The sequence below is a fragment of the Periplaneta americana genome, chromosome 10 (genome assembly GCF_040183065.1).
Source record: "Periplaneta americana isolate PAMFEO1 chromosome 10, P.americana_PAMFEO1_priV1, whole genome shotgun sequence".
Lineage (NCBI taxonomy): Eukaryota > Metazoa > Arthropoda > Insecta > Blattodea > Blattidae > Periplaneta > Periplaneta americana.
The window spans coordinates 33,358,267-33,380,166 of record NC_091126.1 but is presented as its reverse complement, the minus strand read 5'-3'; the positions used below and the strand labels follow the sequence as shown (position 1 = coordinate 33,380,166).

At 34.4% G+C, this 21,900-nt stretch overlaps 2 protein-coding genes across 4 annotated transcripts in view; both read left to right on the top strand.

The window, feature by feature from the left end:
- LOC138707582 (ubiquitin carboxyl-terminal hydrolase MINDY-2-like) overlaps positions 1–21,900 on the top strand; it is a 74,998-nt gene that overhangs the window by 49,249 nt on the left and 3,849 nt on the right. For all 3 annotated transcript variants that reach the window (XM_069837188.1, XM_069837186.1, XM_069837187.1), the window contains one exon: positions 18,597–18,738. In XM_069837188.1, coding sequence (XP_069693289.1) covers positions 18,597–18,738 — 142 coding nt within the window. The remainder of the gene's footprint in view (positions 1–18,596; positions 18,739–21,900) is intronic.
- Positions 7–18,588, top strand: LOC138707584 (uncharacterized). Its single transcript, XM_069837189.1, has 4 exons — positions 7–10,194; positions 10,484–10,671; positions 10,775–10,860; positions 11,115–18,588. The coding sequence occupies exons 2-4, from the start codon at positions 10,504–10,506 to the stop codon at positions 11,233–11,235; spliced, it is 375 nt and encodes a 124-aa protein (XP_069693290.1). The 5' UTR covers positions 7–10,194; positions 10,484–10,503; the 3' UTR covers positions 11,236–18,588.

Below are 21,900 nucleotides of genomic sequence, written 5' to 3'. Positions count from 1 at the left end.
GACAGTGTGAGAAATGTTTAGTTTGCTGTGTTTCCTGTCACTGCAGAAACAGATAGTACCAAGAAAGGAAATTGTTTCCATATCACTGCATGAAAATTCATAAATTTATTTTAGTAGTTCGTCATTGTTTACATTAACACAAAAAACCTGTTCCAGAAATATTGAGTCAGTTACTACTGCTTAGTATGTGCACCTCATAACCTTTGAAATAATATCAGCAGTTATATTAAATGATGATGATGAATAGTAGTAGTTTGTTTGATAAAACTTGACATTTGTACACACGATTTCTGCTGACTGAAAATATTCGTATTTTCTAGCTTCCTACGACATAGGATTTTTCAAACTGACATTTGTTGTTTCATATCGGGCTACAGTTTTTCAGAAATCGGTATTATATAAAATGACAGTTTTCACTACTCTTTAATAAGCAAATAACGAAATATAGTATTACTTTTGAGGGTGTTAAATACGATATATAGGGTAGGAAGGATATAGATGTGGAGATTTTAAAAGCTTATTCCTTGCATAGAGTACAACAAAAGATTCTAATACCATATTAGTCCCAAATGTATACTTTTATCAACAGTAATCCCACTAGAGGTTTTGATTTATCTAGAGAAAATCAAAACTCGAGTGGGATTTAATTGACTATTACATGATTAGAAGAAAGTATATAAAGATTATAAGTAACAAAGTACTCCAGTACAATAAAATATTAATTGACTTACGAAAATAAACCTGTCTTCAAATGTATTATTGCACCATTACACTAGATGGCAGTTGTGCCAACTATGGAATCTTCATTGAACTCTGTAGACGGTTACTAGTCAAGAAGGCTTTGTTGATTCAGTTTCGTTTTTATTAAAACACTAGCCGTACCCGTGCGCTCCGCTGCACCCGTTAGAAATAAATATAAAGTAATTATATAATTAAAATAGGACATTTGATCCAGGGAACATTCGTGTTTGATAGAAGGATAAATCGTTTATTATGTTACTTAATTTAAATTTAATTAAAAAATTAAAATGCGATCATTTTGATCCAGAGACCACTCATTTGGTCATAAAAATTAGTTTAGGAAATACAGGAAACGAATATACAGAATAGTCTATCAAGTTTTCTGTGCATAAGAATCTATTTTAATCTTACCTGTCCTCGATTCACTCAGGAGTTACTGTGATAACATTATAGCATTATGTCCATCCAGAGAAACTACACTTTCCAATGGTGAATTAATAATTAATTATACAAATCGGTTAATTAAGCTTCTGATATTACTTCATAGAAACGCAGAAACATTATCTGTAGGCTATCTTTCATAGCTTTCGAGTGTTGCTGTCCAAGGCCCCTTATAGATGAAGTCATTTGTTTTTTAATTCATTACACGGCCTTAGATGGCAGTTATTTTAATTTTAAAACTCATTTATCTCATTAAATATCAGTCCTATCAAAATGTTTCAAAGAATAAAACTTATCGGAAATGATTTTAAAGCAATTTTTATTATGTAACATTTTTCATAAAAATCAATAATAAGCGAGATATTTAGATTTATTTAATTCAGGCCCCCTTATAACCCCCCTTTTAAATAATGTATTTTGAATGCCATATAGCCTATAATCTAAGTTACGACGAACTTAATTTATATTCCAATTTTCATCGAAATCCGTTCAGCCATTATCGCGTGAAAAGGTAACAGACAGACAGACAGACAGACAGACAGACAGACAGACAGACAGACAGACAGACATACATACATACATACATACATACATACATACATACATACATACAAACAAAAATTTCAAAAAAGCTATTTTCGGTTTCAGGGTGGTTAATTATATATGTTAGGACCAATTATTTTTGGAAAACCGAAAATTACCAGAAAAATTTCGGCTACAGATTTATTATTAGTATAGATTTGCATTCCACTTCAATCATCCGGATCCCAGTAATCAACGTCACTTGACAGATGATTTTCAATAAATCTCAGTATTAAACAATCTCTGATACGTAACTATCCATAATATCATATAGCAGAAGCTATAACATAACCTAAATAATATACACAAGTGTTAGAAAAGTTTTAATTAACGACGATGACATAAAAAATAAACATGAATAATTTTAAAAGGAATAATTATTGAATGTACAATTTTCAAATTTGAATGAGGTTGGTGGTTCAATTGATGTTATATTGGACGTGTGCATAATAGAAGTGGAACTCGTTGATTTAGGCCTACATGGTGTATTCAATCTATTCAGGATTTCCGAATGGTGCTCTTCATTTATTTGTAAATAGGATTTCAGAAGATGCATAGGTATGATCAGTGATTTTTATTAATTCTTGTTCTTGAATGCCAATGCGAGTCATATTTGAAACTGCTGTGCATCGACTGGAGTGGTTTGTAATTTTATATATACCGGTATATATTTTTTTGACGTCCAGACCAGCGCAGTTTCAAATGTTGGCAAACAAAGAAACAAATGCTAGGGACGCGATAAAATTAAACAAATGCTAGGGACGCGATAAAATTGTGCGATAAGCAGCCATGATTGGTTGAAATACGTCCTTTCGTACCGTTTTATTGGTCAAAAGTAGTATGACGTAGTAAGAGTGTAATAGTCAGAAAAAAAAATTTCACTGATTTACTCGATAAGTATTTTACGATTCTGATTTTTACTTTTATAATTAGAGAAACCAATAAGAAATAATTTATCCCATTGCAGTTTTTCAATAAAAGGGATGGTTTTCTTGCAAATTACACGAAAAGATTAACACGTATAATTATTTCCCACTATTAGGAAGTCTGGGAGCCCTACTGCAGTGACCAAGGGACAGAATGCACAGTTAGATCACTTCTGTCCAATATACGATACAGAGCTGTAGTTTAAGTTCCATTCCACCCCTGGGAAGTGAAAAATTTCCTGTTTTTGAAAGTGCATTCTTTTTAGTATGTGCATTTGCAATTAGTCGAGGGTTTTGAGACGTATAAACTCTTGCGTTTGAAGGCTACATCACTATGTTCTCAGTGAGGGAGGGTTTACTCAATTGAGTCACTCTAAGGAAGCGTAATACTGGTTACATAATTTGCATTACCCTTATAAATCTTGTATAACAACTATTCCTATTGTTAAATATTGTATATTCCTTTGTATATATATTGATTACATATTGTACAGAAACAACAGATTGCTGTTCTAACCATATTTCATTAATTTTTACAAGTACACTAAAAATGTAGCAGTTTTTTGTGGAAATTTTAGATAACATAATATTGTATAAACCACTGTATCCCATGAAAGAAATTTGTTATACCAAAACAAAAAATCCCAAATATACACTCCAGATCAGCCATTGCAAACAATATGAGAAACACGCACACTGTGCAGAGTCCTATACACGTATGTGTGCTGCATTGCATGACACTTCAGTAGCTGCTATCAGCAGAGAAATAAACACAGCAAGTCAGCGATAGGAAAGTGCTGTGCAGATTGAGTGCAATAACTGGCTCCAGGTGTGGTAAACAGAATTTGATGCCAAATAGCCATCATCTTTTTTTTTCCATGAGCATGGAGGATAGGTGCGATGTCTTGTATGCATAAGAATGGAAAAAAGTATATCAAATGGCATTATGATGTGTATTCTTCAGCACAGCACACACACTATTCAAGGTGATGAGAGAAGTAAACATTTACCTAATTTGAAAATATCGTTGGAAAAATAAGTATAGAGTAAATTGGTTCTTAGTGAAATAGAGAATTTCAAGAAGAGTCGAACAATGAATTTATTTTAACTTTCAGAAACTACTAGCAACTGCCTTAACTTTGTGAATAGCATATATGTGCTTCCCATCCAAGTGTTATGTGCCTTGATTCCTGGCATGACAGACATTTATTTTTCGTCCATGGACTGGGTGCTTTTGTCCCCTGTCATCAGCTGTCCTCTGTTGTATCATTGGTGGCCCTGTGTTGTGCTCACCACAACATCAAGGAAGCCCGCAATGTATGCCTGTCGAGTGTTGGTCCCCTACACTATATTGGATAGTAATTTAGTATTAGAGAAACAGGTAAAATGTGAACAAAGGAAGAATAACTACTAGTTATCATCTGGTATCTGAACCCAATTGAGTGCTCAGAACACACTTAAAATGGAGTCTAAAAATTCCATAGTTTACAGAATGCAGTATACAAGCATACAAGATCACCACTAAAAGCAATTAAGGATATAAATTTCCGAACAAGATAACTCTTTCAACTTACGATTTTAATTCAAACTGTATTAGAACTCGAGCAGTAGTGAGGTTCGGACTCGATGGCGATGAAGAATATGATTGAAAACGTGACCAAAAAAAAAGATCATAGAAAAATATAGATAATTGGTTAGAAATAGTTGGTTAAATGGCGATCTTACTCGTGTTAATTATGTAAGCATGTGTGGCTTACAGCTGTTTCGGTGTTACTTGACACCATCCTCAGAGCCTAGAATGTAAATGTGTTTTAGAAAGTGTATAACATTTTTGTATGAACAACAATAAAGTTTGCTTAAATCAATTTTGTTGGTATTGTTTTGTTGTTTATTTTCTTGGCATGGACATATTGCCACCAAATTTATGGACATTCTGTACACAGACATTTTCATTCCATGGATATTTTATCACTGTGGACATTAAGTCAAATGGACATTTCGGTCATGGACATTACTTGGTGGAAGCACTAAACATGGGTCTCCCATTGAAATACATAAGTGGTAAAGGTGGTTTATGGCGAACAAGCAATAAATGTGCAACATGTGAGAGAATAGTGCAGATGAAGAGATATCAACAATGAGAATTACAGTGGCAAACAAGTCACTGCAACTAATGCTGTAAATACAGCCAGGATTGAAGAATTGATTCAGGAGGACTGATAATGAATGATGTGAGCCATGGCTATGGATGTAGACTTTTCATATAGCATTATTCATAACATTCATGAGGAGCTCCATTATTTCAGTATATGTGTAAGTTGGGTGCCAAAATGTTTAACACAACGCAAAGATGTTCGTTTTTCCATTTCTTTTAATACACCTACAGCACTTTAATGAAGAAGGAAACGTCTCTTGGAAGCTATCATAATCGATGATGAAACACGAGTGCATCCTTGCACATCTGAAACCAAGCAGTGGAATGACAGCATGTGGTATCACTAGTGTGGATTTTACGTGAAATACATATTGACGGATCTAGACGAGGTTTTTCATTTGACACCAAAATCAGGGTGCTAGCACATTATAATCGCGAGGCAGTATAGAAACGAACAGAAGAAAACTTCAGCATGTTCTTGGTAACATTGGGCCAGTACTTAACATATTAGCAGCATCAACTCAGCACATCACTTTGCTGATATGCATACCATTGCTATGTTTAAAATAGCCAGTGTGCAACCGGACCACATTAGACTAAGCTACCCAGTACTAGCCACACGGTGATTGGTGTATTCAAATTGTACTAGGTTCCCTTCCTCGATTACAAATGTAAAAACCTAAAATTCATTCATTTAGCAACTGCAAAACACTGTGGAAGTTTTGGTTTAAGTCTTGTTAAGTAATAAACAGAGACCGGAACTTTGGCAGAATGCCTTTTTAAATGTGTTAAATCTATCTTCATTTTGAAAGTAAATCTGTACGAATTATACCTTTGTGATTGAAACATCACAGTTTTATGTTGCCCTTTTCTGCCTTTTTTTTTTTTTAATGTAAATGCCTAATTTACAAAATAAATGCTTTTTTTGCCTTTATTTGATTATTGTATCTATTATTTATTAATTTATTATTAAAAATTGCCTACAGGTATATTTTAATTTATTTCTATAACCACTACAATGAAAGTGACTTCACTGAATGTATATTATTGTCTTTCAGTCAGTTCATATTCTCTTTGCAACAATGAGTGCTGCTGTGCAAAAATGTATAACAGTAAGCATTTTAATTATTGCTTGTGTTTATTTGACAAGCCAACAATGAGTGCGGGTCTAACATTATTTTTAATGGTTATTTTTCTTTCAGTTTTCATTGTGACGTTGTTGTAGCTAGCTAAGTATTTCGTATCGCAACATATCAGTACAACGAAACACAAAAATGCACTTTCCAAGGCTACTGGGAAGATGATTTCTTTGCTGCCAAAATTCCTGTGTGGAAAGTGCAAGGTTGTGGGTCTAGTGCAAGGTTTTTGTAATTGCCTTTTATTGCGTATTTTAGCTATTTATAATGCCTTTTTGCCTGCCTATATTAACTGTTTATGATGCCGTTTTGCCTGCCTATTTTAATTATTCATAATGCCTAAACTTCTGGTCTCTGGCAATAAAGTTCATTTAGAAATTGTGTTGGAACTCTTAAATTTCACTTAAAAGCTGAACTACTGAATGTGTTTAAAGATGATATTTTATATTAATTTACTTGTTTATACAAATATTTCTCTGTTGTTTCACTTGCCAATCAGTGAATACACTTAGTTGAAATTAAGAGAGTATTTTTATATGGGATATAATTTTGCTCATGAATTTTAAAACATTTTCTACTTTTAATTCTGAGTAATGTTTAGTATGTAATACTAATATAAAGTTTTCGAAACTAACACACCCTTTCTCCTTTGCTCTCATTCTGGCACTTCATCTTCTCTCCCCTTCGCTTCCCCTTTTTCCCACCATTCTCGAATGTTTCGAATGTTTTTTCATGCCCAATAATTTTGTTGTATTTCAATATTTTCCATAGCTTTCAACACATCTGGCCATTCTCTTTCATCTTTTACTACCATTGTACTTCCATGTCCATAAAATTTGGAGGCATCTGCATTACTCCAGTCATCCTACATATGCATACCATATTTAAATCTTTGTCCCTTATTATAATAGCTAGACTTCGTAATTCAGCCACCTTTAAGTTAGAATGAAGTTGCGTAATTCAAAGTACTTGTGACGTCACAGTGCAGGTATAGGTGCATTCGTGTACAAAATTAGTTATGCATTCTCTACCCTCTCACTCTAGTGAGTCGAAGCTGGGACACAGTCATAGTGAATACTGTTATCAATCAGTGCTGTTCTCTTACTAGTCTTATTATTTAAGTAGGTCTAACTATATCTTTGTGGCCGATTGTAGATTCATTGCAAAGGTAAAATGCCTTACGTAAGATGCTCAAGCATATAATTTGGAGGACATAGTTGAGGGATATTGAACTGATATTTTCACTGCTTATATAGATAACATTACATATAAATTGTGTAAAATAAACAGTGACAAAAACGGTGCATTGAAAGGCTTTGAAATACCAAATGGCATAGAAAATGTGTTGAAGTTAACCCAAAAGAACCAGTACCATCAAAATCTGAAAATTATCAAGATATTAACTCCAAGTTTAGTATGGATTTGTGTACCATGATGGTTAGTCCCAATTTATAAAAAAACTTGTAGCAATTTAGGGAATTTCTACGAAAGTACATAGTAAAAATAGTGGGTTTTCAGTAGTGAATGACATTCGCAATAGCCTGATGAAACACAAAGAAATGTCAGACAATAGGAATATCTTATATTATTCTCATGCACCAATAACGTCATGTGATACTGAAAGAAATTTCTCACGATATAAAATCATCTTAAATGATATCTGCAGAAAGTTCAATTTCCGTAACTTATAAATGCACATTAATATTCTTTGCAACAATCACAATGAAAATGGGGATTACAGCTCTAGCATGCATTTGTATTGCACATGACATAGTAAAGTGACACAACGTAATTTTTCAAGAGAACAAAAAAAAAAAAAAAACTGAAAACATATAAATATAAGCAATATTATGCTAGTATTAAAAATAAAAAAGATACCATTATCGTCAAAAATATAGTTGTTGACATTTAGAGAGTATTTTATGCTATATTTTTTCAAGTGTTGTTGTCATGGAAGGCACAGTTGTGTCATTTTTCTATAATATGAAAACTAAATATATTTCATATTGTGATGTCAATATTATAATAATGGTAATAACAGTGCCAAATAATGGTAAAAAAATATTGATGTAATAATTATTATCTTTGTTAATGTTATTGTTGTTTGTGTTGGTTACAAGAATATAGGAAAATGAATTTAATTCTTTCATTTCATTTTAATAGAAGTGCTTACAGATAATTTATCAAACTGCTTCAATTTGCATGACACTTTTTGTTGCTGAGACTTGACTTTTATTGTTTACTATTACTTTCTTGTTCGTAAGATGTTTTGCAAAAGAACACTATGGTGTTCAAGTCCCCAGTATTTTTTAATTATAACTTTTTTTCTGATCATCAGGTATTTTTTGAGAACACTGAAATCGACTTTTTTCCCCACAAGGTGTCTGGATCTTTCGTTCTGGAAAATTATTTTAGCCTTAAGATGATAAGGTGTGTGCTTTTTCCAGAATTTCGTAGAATTTCTTCTTTTTTTTCCTCCCCATTCCGTCTGTTTTCCAAGTCATTATTTTCTCCTTTTCAACTGATCCCTTCCATTGTTACACTCAGAATCCTGTCCGCCTTTTCCAGGTGTAGAGTGAACAGAATCTGACTCACTTCATGATTCAGGTAATGTGAAATACGAAGTAGCCTGCGACAAATAGTTGAAATCAGAGCCAGCAATAGAATCATCTTTATCTTCCTGAAACGAACTCTCAACCGAAAATTCGTAACATTCTACTTTTTTTTTTTACCTTAACACAAAGTAATCTAATTGTAGTTAGCTTCAGCATGCGTTTTGACTGTTTTCCACACTTTATCATCACATTTTCTTTTCTTCACTACATCTTAGGTTTGTCCCTTCTATCTAGAGTCGTTCAAATAATAATGATTAGCATATATGATATTCTCAAATTTGAAATTGCCTTCTTCATTCTCATTATGGGTTTCTTCATTTTACAGCCTTCCCTCTTCATTACATAAAGTTTCTTCAGTCTCGTCTCCATTTAATTTCTCTCCTACTCTCCTATCCTCACAGAAGTTATTTGTTTCTTTGTTTTTCATACTTTCCAGTTCCTCTATATAGTTTGTTCCTGTTCTGAAGATAATTCCAGACAGAGCTATTTGCACCGTAAATTTCCCTATATACATCATTGTTCTACCTGGAATAATATCCTTATTCATAATTAAGTTTGGAAAAACTCACTGTCAACTTTAAGTGTAATGTGACCTCATTCAACCGGAATATTAACTCAAAATTAGTTCAACACTATCGAGGAAATTGTCACAACTTAAAATAAAGCCCTGAAAATTTATTTACGGAAAATCTTCATTATGGAATAGTGTCACAACCCAAAACGTGACAGTTAAAAATGTACATCTATGACTAGTATTTGATTTCCAACAAATTAATAACAATGTCTTATTGAATTTCGTACATAAAAACCGAAATATATTTAATTTATGTTCACATAATAAAACCAAAAGATCACACAACATACACTTGACAGAACCTAAATGTATCACAACTGTAGCATATAATCACAGTAGCAACTTCAGTCCAGTGCTTTATGTAACAAGATAATAGCTAAATTCCCAAACATACAATTTGCTAATGCTCCTTATTTTTAAAAAATCGATTAAATATTGCTGTTTAAAGAGAACATTTAGGGTCGATTTCTAAAACGAGGTCTAGACCACGGCTTTTAAACCACGATCGAGGTCTGAATCCTTGTGGATTTCTAAAACGATGTCGAGACGCGGCTTGAGAACAAACCGCGGTTCATGATTTTTGTATATGGCAACGCAGCAAAGAATCGATCTTTATTCATGATTGACAGTCGACATTAGAAAAAAATGAGCAACGGAATTAATATTTGTATTGGATGATTGCAGTAATTTTTTGTTCCGAGGTAAGTTATTGTTATATTTACTAATTTACAGAAAAATGTGCGTTTAATTAATAATCTAAATTTAAATGGATTAATGTGACAACAAAATATCAATTAAAACTAAATGAATTATGGTTCTATTTTCAGATATACAATCATGTCGAAGTTTCGAAAGGAAGATAAGCTGGTATTGGCAGAAATATGCCGAAAATATCCTATTTTAGTAGATAAAGGATACAATAATGAAATAATAACGAAGAAAAGGGAAGCTTGGTTGTCGATACAAAAATAATTTAATTCATCGACCCCAGGAAAGCCAGGGAGAGAAATAATACAATTACAAGGTCAGTATACCCAATAGCACTACATTGTAGCTGAAATATTCAGGCAGTACTATCTATGGTATGCTATTGAATTTGAATTATTTTATACGAGAATTGTTCATACACACGCACACATATTGTGTATATAAAATGAATTTAATTCTATTTATTCATGATGTAAATAAAGTATTTAAGTAAATTCATGTCGTTTGTAATAGTATTTATTTGAATATTATATTGTATTTTATCTATACAAAAATAACATAATTATAGTTATAACATCTACACTGCATAAATTTTACGTGTACAGGTTTGTGGAAGAGATTAAAAATGAAAACGAAAGCTGACATGGACGAAGCCAGAAAAGATGCCAAAAGAACTGGGGGAGGTCCTGCTAAACATCTACCAGAAAAATCACAAGACATTCTGGCAGAAAAGTTTCAAGGACAATTTGATTCTCTAGCAGACACAATGGATGATGACTTTATTCCATTTCAGGTACGTCTACATAACAATTTTGTATGCACTTAATACATTTTAATAATAATGAACGATAATTTTGTTAGCACCACTGAAATAATGTAATTATTTTAAACTGTAGGAGGGACCCGGACCAGCAATAGAAGAGACAGAGGAGCCAATTGCAGTAACTAGTCCATTGGAAACAGAGTCAGATATACCTATGAAGTAAGTGTAAACATAACACAGCATTTTAACATTAATAAAGTATTCGTGTTTGAAGCTTGTTAACAAAAGTATTTGTAGCCACATATTATGCAATAGAATATGTGTGTACTGTAAGATATATGTAAGATGTTATTATGATTTTTATTAATTAAATCGCATGCAAGTATTAGAAAAAGAAAAAAACAATTTACTACAGTTACAACAGCCTATAATAATAATAATTTATTTACATTGAGTATTTTCTCTTCTTTCAGGAATAAAAGGAAAAAATGCAGCAGTGAAAACGAATTTCGCCAAAGAATTTTGGAGATGGCGGAGGATGAACATTGGGAAAAGAGGGTGGCCACTAGAGGGAACCCAAGAGATGGAGCTTAATCTGAGACGATTCTAAACGGCGTCGGGATTGTATCCGGTGTGGCTTAGTGGATAAAGCATCAGCACGTAGAGCTGAAAACCCGGGTTCAAATCCGGCGCCGGAGAGAATTTTTCTCCGTTCCATCACTCTTTCATCATGTGATGACGCAGAATATCTGCATGGAAATATCATATGTACTTCGGTACATCAAAATATATATGATATGCGTAATAAATCACTTTGTGATTTAAGACGGCGCCCATACCGTCGGATTCCGGCCAATCAGTCACTCATCTGAGTGCACCTCAACACATGTATGGACTTCGGTCCTGCGTTCATAGACATCTATGACGTAGTGCAGAGGGCGGCCACTAGAGGGAACCCAAGAGATGGAGCTTAATCTGAGACGATTCTAAACGGCGTCGGGATTGTATCTGGTGTGGCTTAGTGGATAAAGCATCAGCACGTAGAGCTGAAAACCCGGGTTCAAATCCCGGCGCCGGAGAGAATTTTTCTCCATTCCATCACTCTTTCATCATGTGATGACGCAGAATATCTGCATAGAAATATCATATGTACTTCGGTACATCAAAATATATAAAAAAGAGAAAGCTAAATTAAAATTATTATTGCTGCAGAAAGACTGAATTAAGAAACATCACGACTTAGTTTTATTTACGTTAAATTTATAGCTACTACACTGAGAGGCAAAAACTTGGATTTATTTGCGTTACATTCATACTACTCTCATGGCCAAGTGCACCGACCTTGATTAATTTCGGCTGTTTTGTAAGGACTACTAAAGTTTACGGGTATTAAATCTGCTTGTAGGGTGTACCGAACTTACGATTACTGTCACTGGCGTTAGCTAGCAATCAAACTTAACCTCTCAGCCTACCGATTTCTCCCGCTGAATATAAAACTGAACTATCTTAGCCATTCCATTTGCCGATTGTTTGGTAGAGATGTTATGTAAGTACAAAGAAAATTAATATTAAGTTTAATTACTCACTAAAACTATGTGGAATGGTACTGTATGCAGTGTATAATGATTCTTGTTTTCAACTTGCCTAGAATATTTTGTATGCTACATACCTCTTGTACAAATATCATTGAAGGTAATTTTTCAAGCACTTCTAATAATAATATAATTATTTTTAACGTTAAATAAATGTAATTGATTTCATAAAACTGTTACATTATAGTTTCAAGTAAAAATACAGTTTTGTATACTGTACATTGAAACGTAACTTTGTGGAGCAGCTGAGTTATGTTCACTAATCAGCTGAGTTTTCTTATACGGACAGGAGGGGATGCAAGGAAGGCAAACTTATGCTCGAAACAGGTTTTTTATAGCAATAGTGGTTGTCTCTCTCTATGAAGTAGGGTGTTCCAATTCAAATTTTGTCATGCTTAAAGGAAAAGTATTTCACATTCATTTAATCGAAGATTTTGAAGTAAAAGTGAAAATGCGTGTTTTAATAAAATATAAGTTTAATTCAGAGTAAAATAATATTTTATTTATGCACATGTTCAGTGACATAGTGGAAGGCATATAAATATTAGCAGCTTAGGTGACGTTTGACGATTGTACATGTGAAGGCGATTGGAAAATTATAAAATCATTTTTTACCTTTAAGGGCGGATTTCAGTGCAAATAAAAAAATCCTAAATTCTACATTTTTTGGTGTTGTTTTTCTTTGGATATCTTACTTTTATTTAATCACGTTGGCCTTCATGTCAATTCAATTAATCCAACTACAGCATTTAATCTTCAAAATTATCATTGCCAATTGTGTCTACCAGCTTGTATTCATTCAATTCAAAGTAATTGTTGTTATTAGTATTAGTATTATTTATTAATAGTTCAAAAGTACATAAACTTAATCTTAAAACTGATACATTCACAAATAATGATAATACACAATATTTACACAATTTAATAAATTGTTGTTATTAACCAATTAAAGTTTACAGCTCTTAAGCAAACTTTTAACCATCTTTATCGTTAGTGCACCGTACTTGTGATTTAAGAGCCATAAAGTTGGCAATTATTGGTTGTTAAAACTTGAACAATATTGATGCACCTGGCAATGAGAGGCAAAAAGACCGGGCCACTTGAAAACTGTACATTATCCTTAGGATCAGTTCATGATACATGAATTTGCTTTCATATATCACAAATCAACACTTAATTTCTCATATCTTAAGTCAACAATGAAATTTCTGACAACAATGCTTTTTTTGCCTCTCAGTGTATAACAGTTATGAAATGTTAAAACTAAAAAAAGTTCTGATCCATTTTGCTTGTTATAAAATAATTCTCCTAAAAATTAATTTTGTTAAGTTGTTTTTCCTGTATAATGTTTTGTCAGTTGCTCTTCTTAAATGTATATATTTCAGTGTATTTATATTAAGAATTAATGTTGTGCATTACTACTATGAAATTTGACTCATTAAAATTAGATATGTAATCTCAAACTATAAATATATGTACAATGGTGTTAGTGATTTTTTGAAAAGTAGATGTGAAATTGAGGAATTTATTCGAAATGTGTGTTGATAATGTGGTTTCTCCAGTTGATTCCAGCCATATTCTCTCTCTCATCCAGTACAGGGACAACATCAATTTCATCCGGGAGTGGCTCATTGTCAAAGTCTGGTTCTCTTCTGTGAATGGCATAATTATGCAGTATACTTGTAGCAATAATGGTGAGCTGGCTAGTAGGGACTTTCGTTCTCAGAGTGTACTGCAGACAAGGAAATCTTCGTTTCCATATTCCAAATACTCTCTCCACCACATTTCTAGCTCGTCGATGGGCAGCATTATATCTACCTTCAGCAGCAGTGCATTCACGAAGTACAGGTGTTAACAAGTACCTGGTACATGCATAACCACTGTCTCCAAGAAGATGGCCATTATATCTACCCTGATCTAGAATCGTCTTGATGGTTGAATTCCTAAAAATACGACTGTCATGAGTCGAACCAGGCCATTTTGCAACTATATTTGTGATCCACATGTCAGCGTCACAAATAACCTGAAACATTATATTTATTTTTAAATTAATTAAAAATGTATTACAATTTATTAATTTATCTAATTTGTATTTAAATTAATCCAGTAGGAATGTTTTCACAAACCTCACAATTAATAGAATAAAAATGCTAATCAAGATTTCAGGTATAACTCCCTGTAAAGTTGATTTGAATAATTTCGAGGGAAAAATTGTTCCGGAGCCGGGTATCGAACCCAGGACCTTTGGTTTAACAATTTTTCCCTCGAAATTATTCAATAAAAATGCTTTCTGTTAAAAAATATGAGAGCCTCTTGACTACTTGGCGCCAAAATTCTGATATGGGTGCAATCAATGGCACCAATAATTCCAGGAAAATTATCTCTGAAAATAAAATTGAAAAGTAAATTGATAGAAAGTAGCGTTATAAATAAGTACTCCAGCTTAATAGAATAATATACTGTAAGATAAGATATGATGTTAGAATTAACCATTTCATTATTAGTAATTTATAGCTACAGTAGCATGCAAATTAATCTGAACAACGTAATTACTTATGCAAAAACACTGAAACGGGATAAAAAAAAAGGATTTAAGACATACCTCAGTAATCTATGTGGTCTCCCTTGTTCCTAATAACAGCTCTGAGAAGATTCGGCATGGATTCCAATAATTTCCCACAAATATTCTTCATTTCTTCATCGCGAAACCATACACTAATGAGGGCAGAAATCATCTTCTCCTTTGTAGAACAATCCATTTTTTGCATTCTTCTTTTGCAAGTTGACCACAAGTTCTCAATGGGGTTGATGTCGGGTGAGTTGCCTGGCCAGGGGAGTACCTGAATATTCTTCTTGTTGAAGAATTCTGTAGTTTTTCGAGATGTATGGCATGGTGCCAGGTCTTGTTGGAACACACCTCTGCCATCTGGAAATGATTTTTGCAGCTGGGGTACGATTCTGGTTTCCAATAAGTGAATATATTTGTCAGAATTCATCATTCCCTTGATAGGTATTAATGCTCCAGGCCCTTCATGTGTAAAACAACCCCAAAACATTACTTTAGGGGAGTATTTGGGTGCTTGTTGGAGATGAGCTGCTGTTACTTTTTCGGATCCTTTCCGTACGTGAGAAACATGGTGGCCGTAGACATCGAAATGAGACTCATCGGAAAAATGTACATTCTTCCAGTCATTCACTGTCCAGTGTTGATGTAATTTTGCCCACATTAAGCATTTTTTGCACATAACAGGGGTTAGCAGTTGCTTCTTAATAGGCTTACGAGCCCTTCGTCCAGCTTCCAAAAGCCGCACTGTTGTGACGTGAATATTCGCCCCAGTGGTAGCCATTAACTCACGGGTTAAGTCGACAGCAGTTAGTCTAGGATTTAATTTACTTTTCCTGACAATTAAACGATCATCTGCAGGTGAAGTCTTCCTTTTCCGGCCACAGTTTCCTTTTCTCTGGGGTGTGATGGATCCAGTCTCCCTGTATCGTTTTATGATCGAATTAACAGTAGCCAAACCGATGTGACATTCTGCAGCAATTTGCCTCTGTGTCATAGAAGAATGCTCTGCAAATGTTATAATTTTAGACCGTTTTCGTGGAGTTGTATCTATTTGTGAAGATGACAATGTACACAGGATTGCAGTATTAATTCTTCAACACAACTGAAATGCTTATAAGTACAAAACGACAGGCAAAATGTCACATATTATAAAAAAAATAATGACAGACCTTCAACAATGGAATTACACGTACTACAGATGTCAATTAATGCGGTATGAGCAACTGTGAGGCCAACAATGACAGAAAATGTAAAAATATGTCGTGTTTGGATTAATTTGCACGCTACTGTATTCTAAACAATTTGATAATTGTCTTTACCCTGATAGTTGAGAGAAGCGATGTTGAACTTGGGGGAGTTGAGCTCTTGTTGGGAAATAAATGAATTGTGGCTTTAATGTTGCTATAGCTCTTGAAACACTTTTTACAATTTTGCACGCTGTACTTTCATGTATACCAAAGAAGTCTGCAGTGACTACATGGAAAGCCCCAGTAGCATAAAACCTGAAATGAAACAAAATCATGTTTTCTTGATATTCTTGAAGGCCTTAAAGTATTAAATAAAATTTCCTAAACTACTGTAATGAGTAAGAAATAAGTTGTATTGTCTTATGGGCATAAAGGTATAATTAATAGGTATAAAATATTGTATCTAATTTACCTCAAAGCAACAAGAAGCTGTAATAAAACTGGCAACCCGCGCCTCTTGCATTTCGCTGTAGGTTGTCATTTAGCATTCTTGCTAAATGTTGCGTTGATTCCTTTGAAAACCGAAATCTTCGCCTGAAATTATCTTTGTTGTATACTTCGAAAGGATTATTCCTGTCCCTCAATACTCTAATCCGGGGATTTAATGCTCGTAGGACACAAATCTGCCTTCGATAATCATCCAGCTGATCTACTGCCTTCATCTTGTATACATGAAGCCATGGTTTTAAACCTACCCCAGCCGTGGTCTCTGATCCAGACCATGGTTTCGAGTCATGGCTCAAAAAATTGAATGAGACCTCATTTTAGAAATCGACCCTTAAAGTTGAATTATCGTGATATCTGTGTTTTTCTACATCTTCTTTCTTTCTTTTTATTTATTTTTTTTTCTTTTTACTTTTTTACTCAGTTATTTAATAAAATGTCTTTAACATTATGTGGAATGCCCCCTAAGCACGAGTATGTAATTTACACTATCTGGGGGTGCTAGAGTGTTATATAAAAAAAGCAACATGCATCTTTTTTCTGGCAATAAAGTATTATTATTATTATTATTATTATTATTATTATTATTATTATTATTATTATTATTATTATTATTATTATTATACTTTAATTAAAGAAAAATATCATAACTAAAAATAATATTAAGAACAGGAGGACATTATGTTTAATCTGAACAATTAAAAATTACACTTGTTTACTTATGATTATTAAGAATGTAAACAGTTACTCACCTGCACATAAAAGAAAATCACAATTGAAAAATGTCGTTTATTCCGCACAAAAATTACCATCATTCTCTAATGAACTCAGAAATGACACTTTTCATACTTGCAGTGTGCAAATCCTGCCAAACAGAAAAGTGATACGAGTGTTCTCTATCAGTTAATATTGGAAGTAGAAATGTGTCGTTTTTTCCAGTTGTGCATCATAATGTTCTGCATCTTTTTTCAGTGTAACTGAAAATCGCCATTTTCTTTAGTTGTGTCCCTTTCCTTTGTCATGTGTTACGTTGGTAATATACTTGCCAGGTCTGTGGCTCAAGTGCTAGCATGTTAGTCTTCCATCTGGACGACCCGGGTTCGATTCCCTGCTAGGTCGTAATGAAATTTGTGGTAACAAAGCAGACGAAGGTTTTTCTCGGGGTACTCCCTATCATTTTAGCAAAACACTCCACCTCCCCTTCATTTCAACTATCATTTGCAATAACTAAAATAGGCTGGGATGAAGTCTTGGGGGAAGTGCGGGTTTCCTATGCTGATATAGGAAGGGTTTGGGGGCTTATCAGGCTATTCATGTGCAAATGGGACCTGACTATTAGGGCCTGGTGCAGGATACCTATCTGTCAGCTGACAGTGACATGAGGAGGTTGGGGCTCCGGTCCCCTGGACTTATCAGGCTACTCATCTGCGAAATGGGACTCTGCTTTATCAGGGCTGAGGCAGGATGGCCCACCTCTCTGCGTCGGATTCACAAATGGCACTCAGACCACCTGTTGGACTTGGACAATCACCGCATATAAGGGTGTACAAAGGACCAAACCATTCCTAAATGTACAGATCCATAATGGGTCCAGCCCTCGAAAAGCCAAGCCAATATATAATATCTATATTGGTCACGCCTCATTTCAGTAGTTGGTCAGAATTTGTTCAATAACGCTCTATTATATTGAGAGTTCTCTGAACTCCACGAATAAGAAGCAACAACAGATTGTTTCTGTCTTTATCAGACCTGTTTATTTCTTTATCCATTGCATTACCTGTGTTCGGCATAGATACTATAACACAGTGTGTCTTTAACTTCAGTCTTCAGGTAGCAGGAATACTAAGCCTAATAATAGTTTTTCTTTCGTTTACATTTTTTTCTGCTAATTTCCTCATTTCCCATCTCTTGCATTTTCCCCGTTTCGCAATTTTTCTGCTTATTGTATTCGTTTCAACTGCAGTTATTTATTTATTTATTTATTTAAACAATTTTCCTTGTTTCACAGCAATCTGTAAAATGAAATAATTTGTTTATCACAATTAAATTTGAATATATTTCAGAGCAGTAGTATGCTATTTATTATGTACTGCATCGTGTTTTTAGTGAGGAGTTGGCACGTCGTCTTCATGAAGATGAAAAGAGACGAGCACAGAGCCCGGCCCCCACATCTACAGTGTCACATGGCCACACCCGCCCTTATGCTCATGCTCCACCTGCTGCAGGGGAACGCAACAAGAAGGGATCAGTAAGTGTTGTGTAGTAATCCTTCTTCTTCTTCTACTGGCATGCAGCTCTTAAAGTTTAGCTAGTGCCTCCTTAACAATGACAGGCCATTCCTCTCTATTTTCTGCCTTCTTCCTCCATCTTCTAACTCCCATCCTTCGCAGGTCCTCCTCCAGACAGTCCAACCACCTTAACCTCGGCCTTCCTCTGTATCTTCTCCCTCCTGGATTTCCATCAAAAATCTTTTTAATCATTTTGCCACCGTCCATTCTGATCATATGTCCAGCCCATTGTATTCTTTTAATTTTTGTCTGTGTTACTATATTAGATCTCTTATACAATTGATTTATCTCATTATTTGTCCTTATTCTCCACCCATCTTTATCTTTTATTGGTCCATACATTTTCCTCAATATCTTACTTTCCCATTTTTCCAACTGGAATTTGATTTCTTCCGTCATAACCCAGGCTTCACATCCATACATAACTATAGGTTTTATTACTTTTTCCAAAGCAAAGTAACATCTATTACCTGCTGCCGATAAAACGATAACTGCAACACAACTAAAATTAATGAGAAATTGGAAACTTACCTCGAATGCACACACCATAATTCTGTAATTCCCGAGTAGGTGCGAGAAAGGGGGGAGGGCGAAAAGAGTGTCAGGTCTCGTTACTATACAAAACAAGTGTTTTGGGAATGGAAGTGTAAAACAGATGTAGCATTGCTGTGAGGACATTGACACTTAAATTGGTAGCCATGCTATAGGGAATGACAAAATATTGCAGGGATAAACAAAATATTGGCTATTTATTTTGCTATATTCTTTCAGATAAGCCGGATTTTGGTTAACCAAAGTTCCGTTAAGAGGGGTTTTACTGTATATACGAATATATAAATCAAAGCTGAGTGTTTAATTAACCCATTTTAACCTAGCGTTACCATATGGTAACGCAGTGCAGAAAGGAATATAACTTGCTTCATACACATCCTTAATTAATAAAACTGGAATTTTTCTTTGTGAATCCAAGCTGCATGATTGGTTCTTTCTTATTACATTATGAAATTACAAATTTATTATACCAGTTGGGCAAGAGCAGCTGCGCGATTTAGATGTTGCTTTCTCAGCAGCAATTTTGGAGAGCAACAAGAAGTAAGGTAATTTATTGGTTACTTTGATTACTTTGATTGTAATGTTTGTTGTGGTATTTTACTTATTGTTGATTGAGTATTCATGTACATCAAGCACAAGTTTACAATCCGTAACATTGTTGTGGATATAATACATTGTTTCTTACATTACCATATGGTAACGCTAGGCTAATATGTTGTCACTCATTCTTTGTGCTCTCTTGCTACTAACAGTAAGATGGAAGAGTTGCAAGAAAGTACAAGTAACAAAATGTATGTTACAAACAGTGCGCAAAAGTGCATGAGATACTTTTGGAATTAGAAAACGAAAAATTAGAGCATTCTACATACAGCCACCAAAGCCCAACTTTGTATCTGACGAGAACTCTGCAGATGTAGAGGGTGGCATGTTCAACAACCTAAGTGGAAGGAAACCGAGTACTGAAGCTGGGGTTATTTTTGTTAATAGCGACAGAATAGGTGCACCAGATGATATTCCTTTTATAGAAGAAGAGGAATTTGAAGAGTCATCTGTGATAGAAAGAGAATGATACCGTCAATATTGCAATGTGTGGAAATGGTGCCATCAGGGAAACGTAAGTGGATAAAACAGTGTGTTATAACAGTTCAATCGATTTCTCCAGGGAGTGACTTTTAAAGACAGAGATGTGACAAATTTTGTTTTCATTATAAAAATTCGCTTTATCTATGTAAAAACTGTTTTAGCCCATGTTCACATGGTTGTTAGATGTAGCTATACAAAATGCTTGGCAGCCAAGTAGAAGATCTGGCTCACCATTGAATGAATTAGAATTCAAACGGGAGATTTGAAGAAGTCGGGGAGCATCCCAAAAGGCAAGGGGTGACCGTCTACTTCCAAATACAGCGATATTGGAGCTACGAGACGTGTCCAAAAAGTAAGTTTCCCTGAGGCCGTTTGCAGAAATAAAATACAATTTTATGGAAAGATTTATTTGAACAGATACAGGAATTGTTGAGCTATTTTTTCAACATATCTCCACCTGAATTGAGACTTTTTGTTACTATGGTATCAACAGAGAGGTGCAAACGGCTGTCACACACTGGTTCCGATTCCAGACGGGAGACTTCTACATGGGACAAAAGTTGTTCCCACGGTGTGACAAATCTCTCAGTTCCAGTGGGAAATATGTTGAAAAATAGTTCAACAATTGCTGTATCTGTTCCAATAAATCTTTTTATGAAATTGTGTTTTCTTTCTGTAAATGGCTCCGGGTAAACTTACTTTCTAGACTCACTCGCAGAACATCTGATTATATAAGATATGATGGAATGGAACATAAGTGATTCTGATACCCGGAAACAAAAGACAGCGATGTGCTAGTGAGAATGCTCTTCCGACATCAGCTTCCTCAAAATTTGATGTAGCTCATGTTTTTTGTCATATCATAAGAAATGTTTTACCTTACTACCGAAATATGTAAAAATCACACAAAAAACTTATGTAAAACGTTATGTTACGAAAATGTGTTTTGTTCATACGAGTATTTTGTGACAATAATTCTATTATGTATATTTGTTCAGGTATTGTGAAAGTAATTTTCTTATTTTTGTATTATTTGTATGGAGTGTGGTATTGTGTGGGGCAGAAACGTGGACATTATGACGAAGTGAAGAGAAACGAATAGATGCATTTGAAATGTGAATAACGAGAAGAATGGAACGTATTAAGTGGACAGACAATAAGAATTGAAGCCGTGTTGGAAAGAGTGGGTGAAGAAAGAATGATGTTGAAACTGATTAGGAAGAGGAAAAGGAATTGGTTGGGTCACTGGCTGAGAACATACTGTGTACTGAAGGATGCACTGGAAGGAATGGTGAACGGGAGTGAATGGTAAAGAGTTCGGAGCAGAAGAAGATATCAGATGATAGACGACATGAAGATATATGGATCATACAAGAAGACAAACAGGAAGGCAGAAGATAGGAAACATTGGAAAATGCTGGGTTTGCAGTGAAAGATCTGACCTTGGGCAGAACACTGAATGAGTGATGAATATATTATTTGTATGC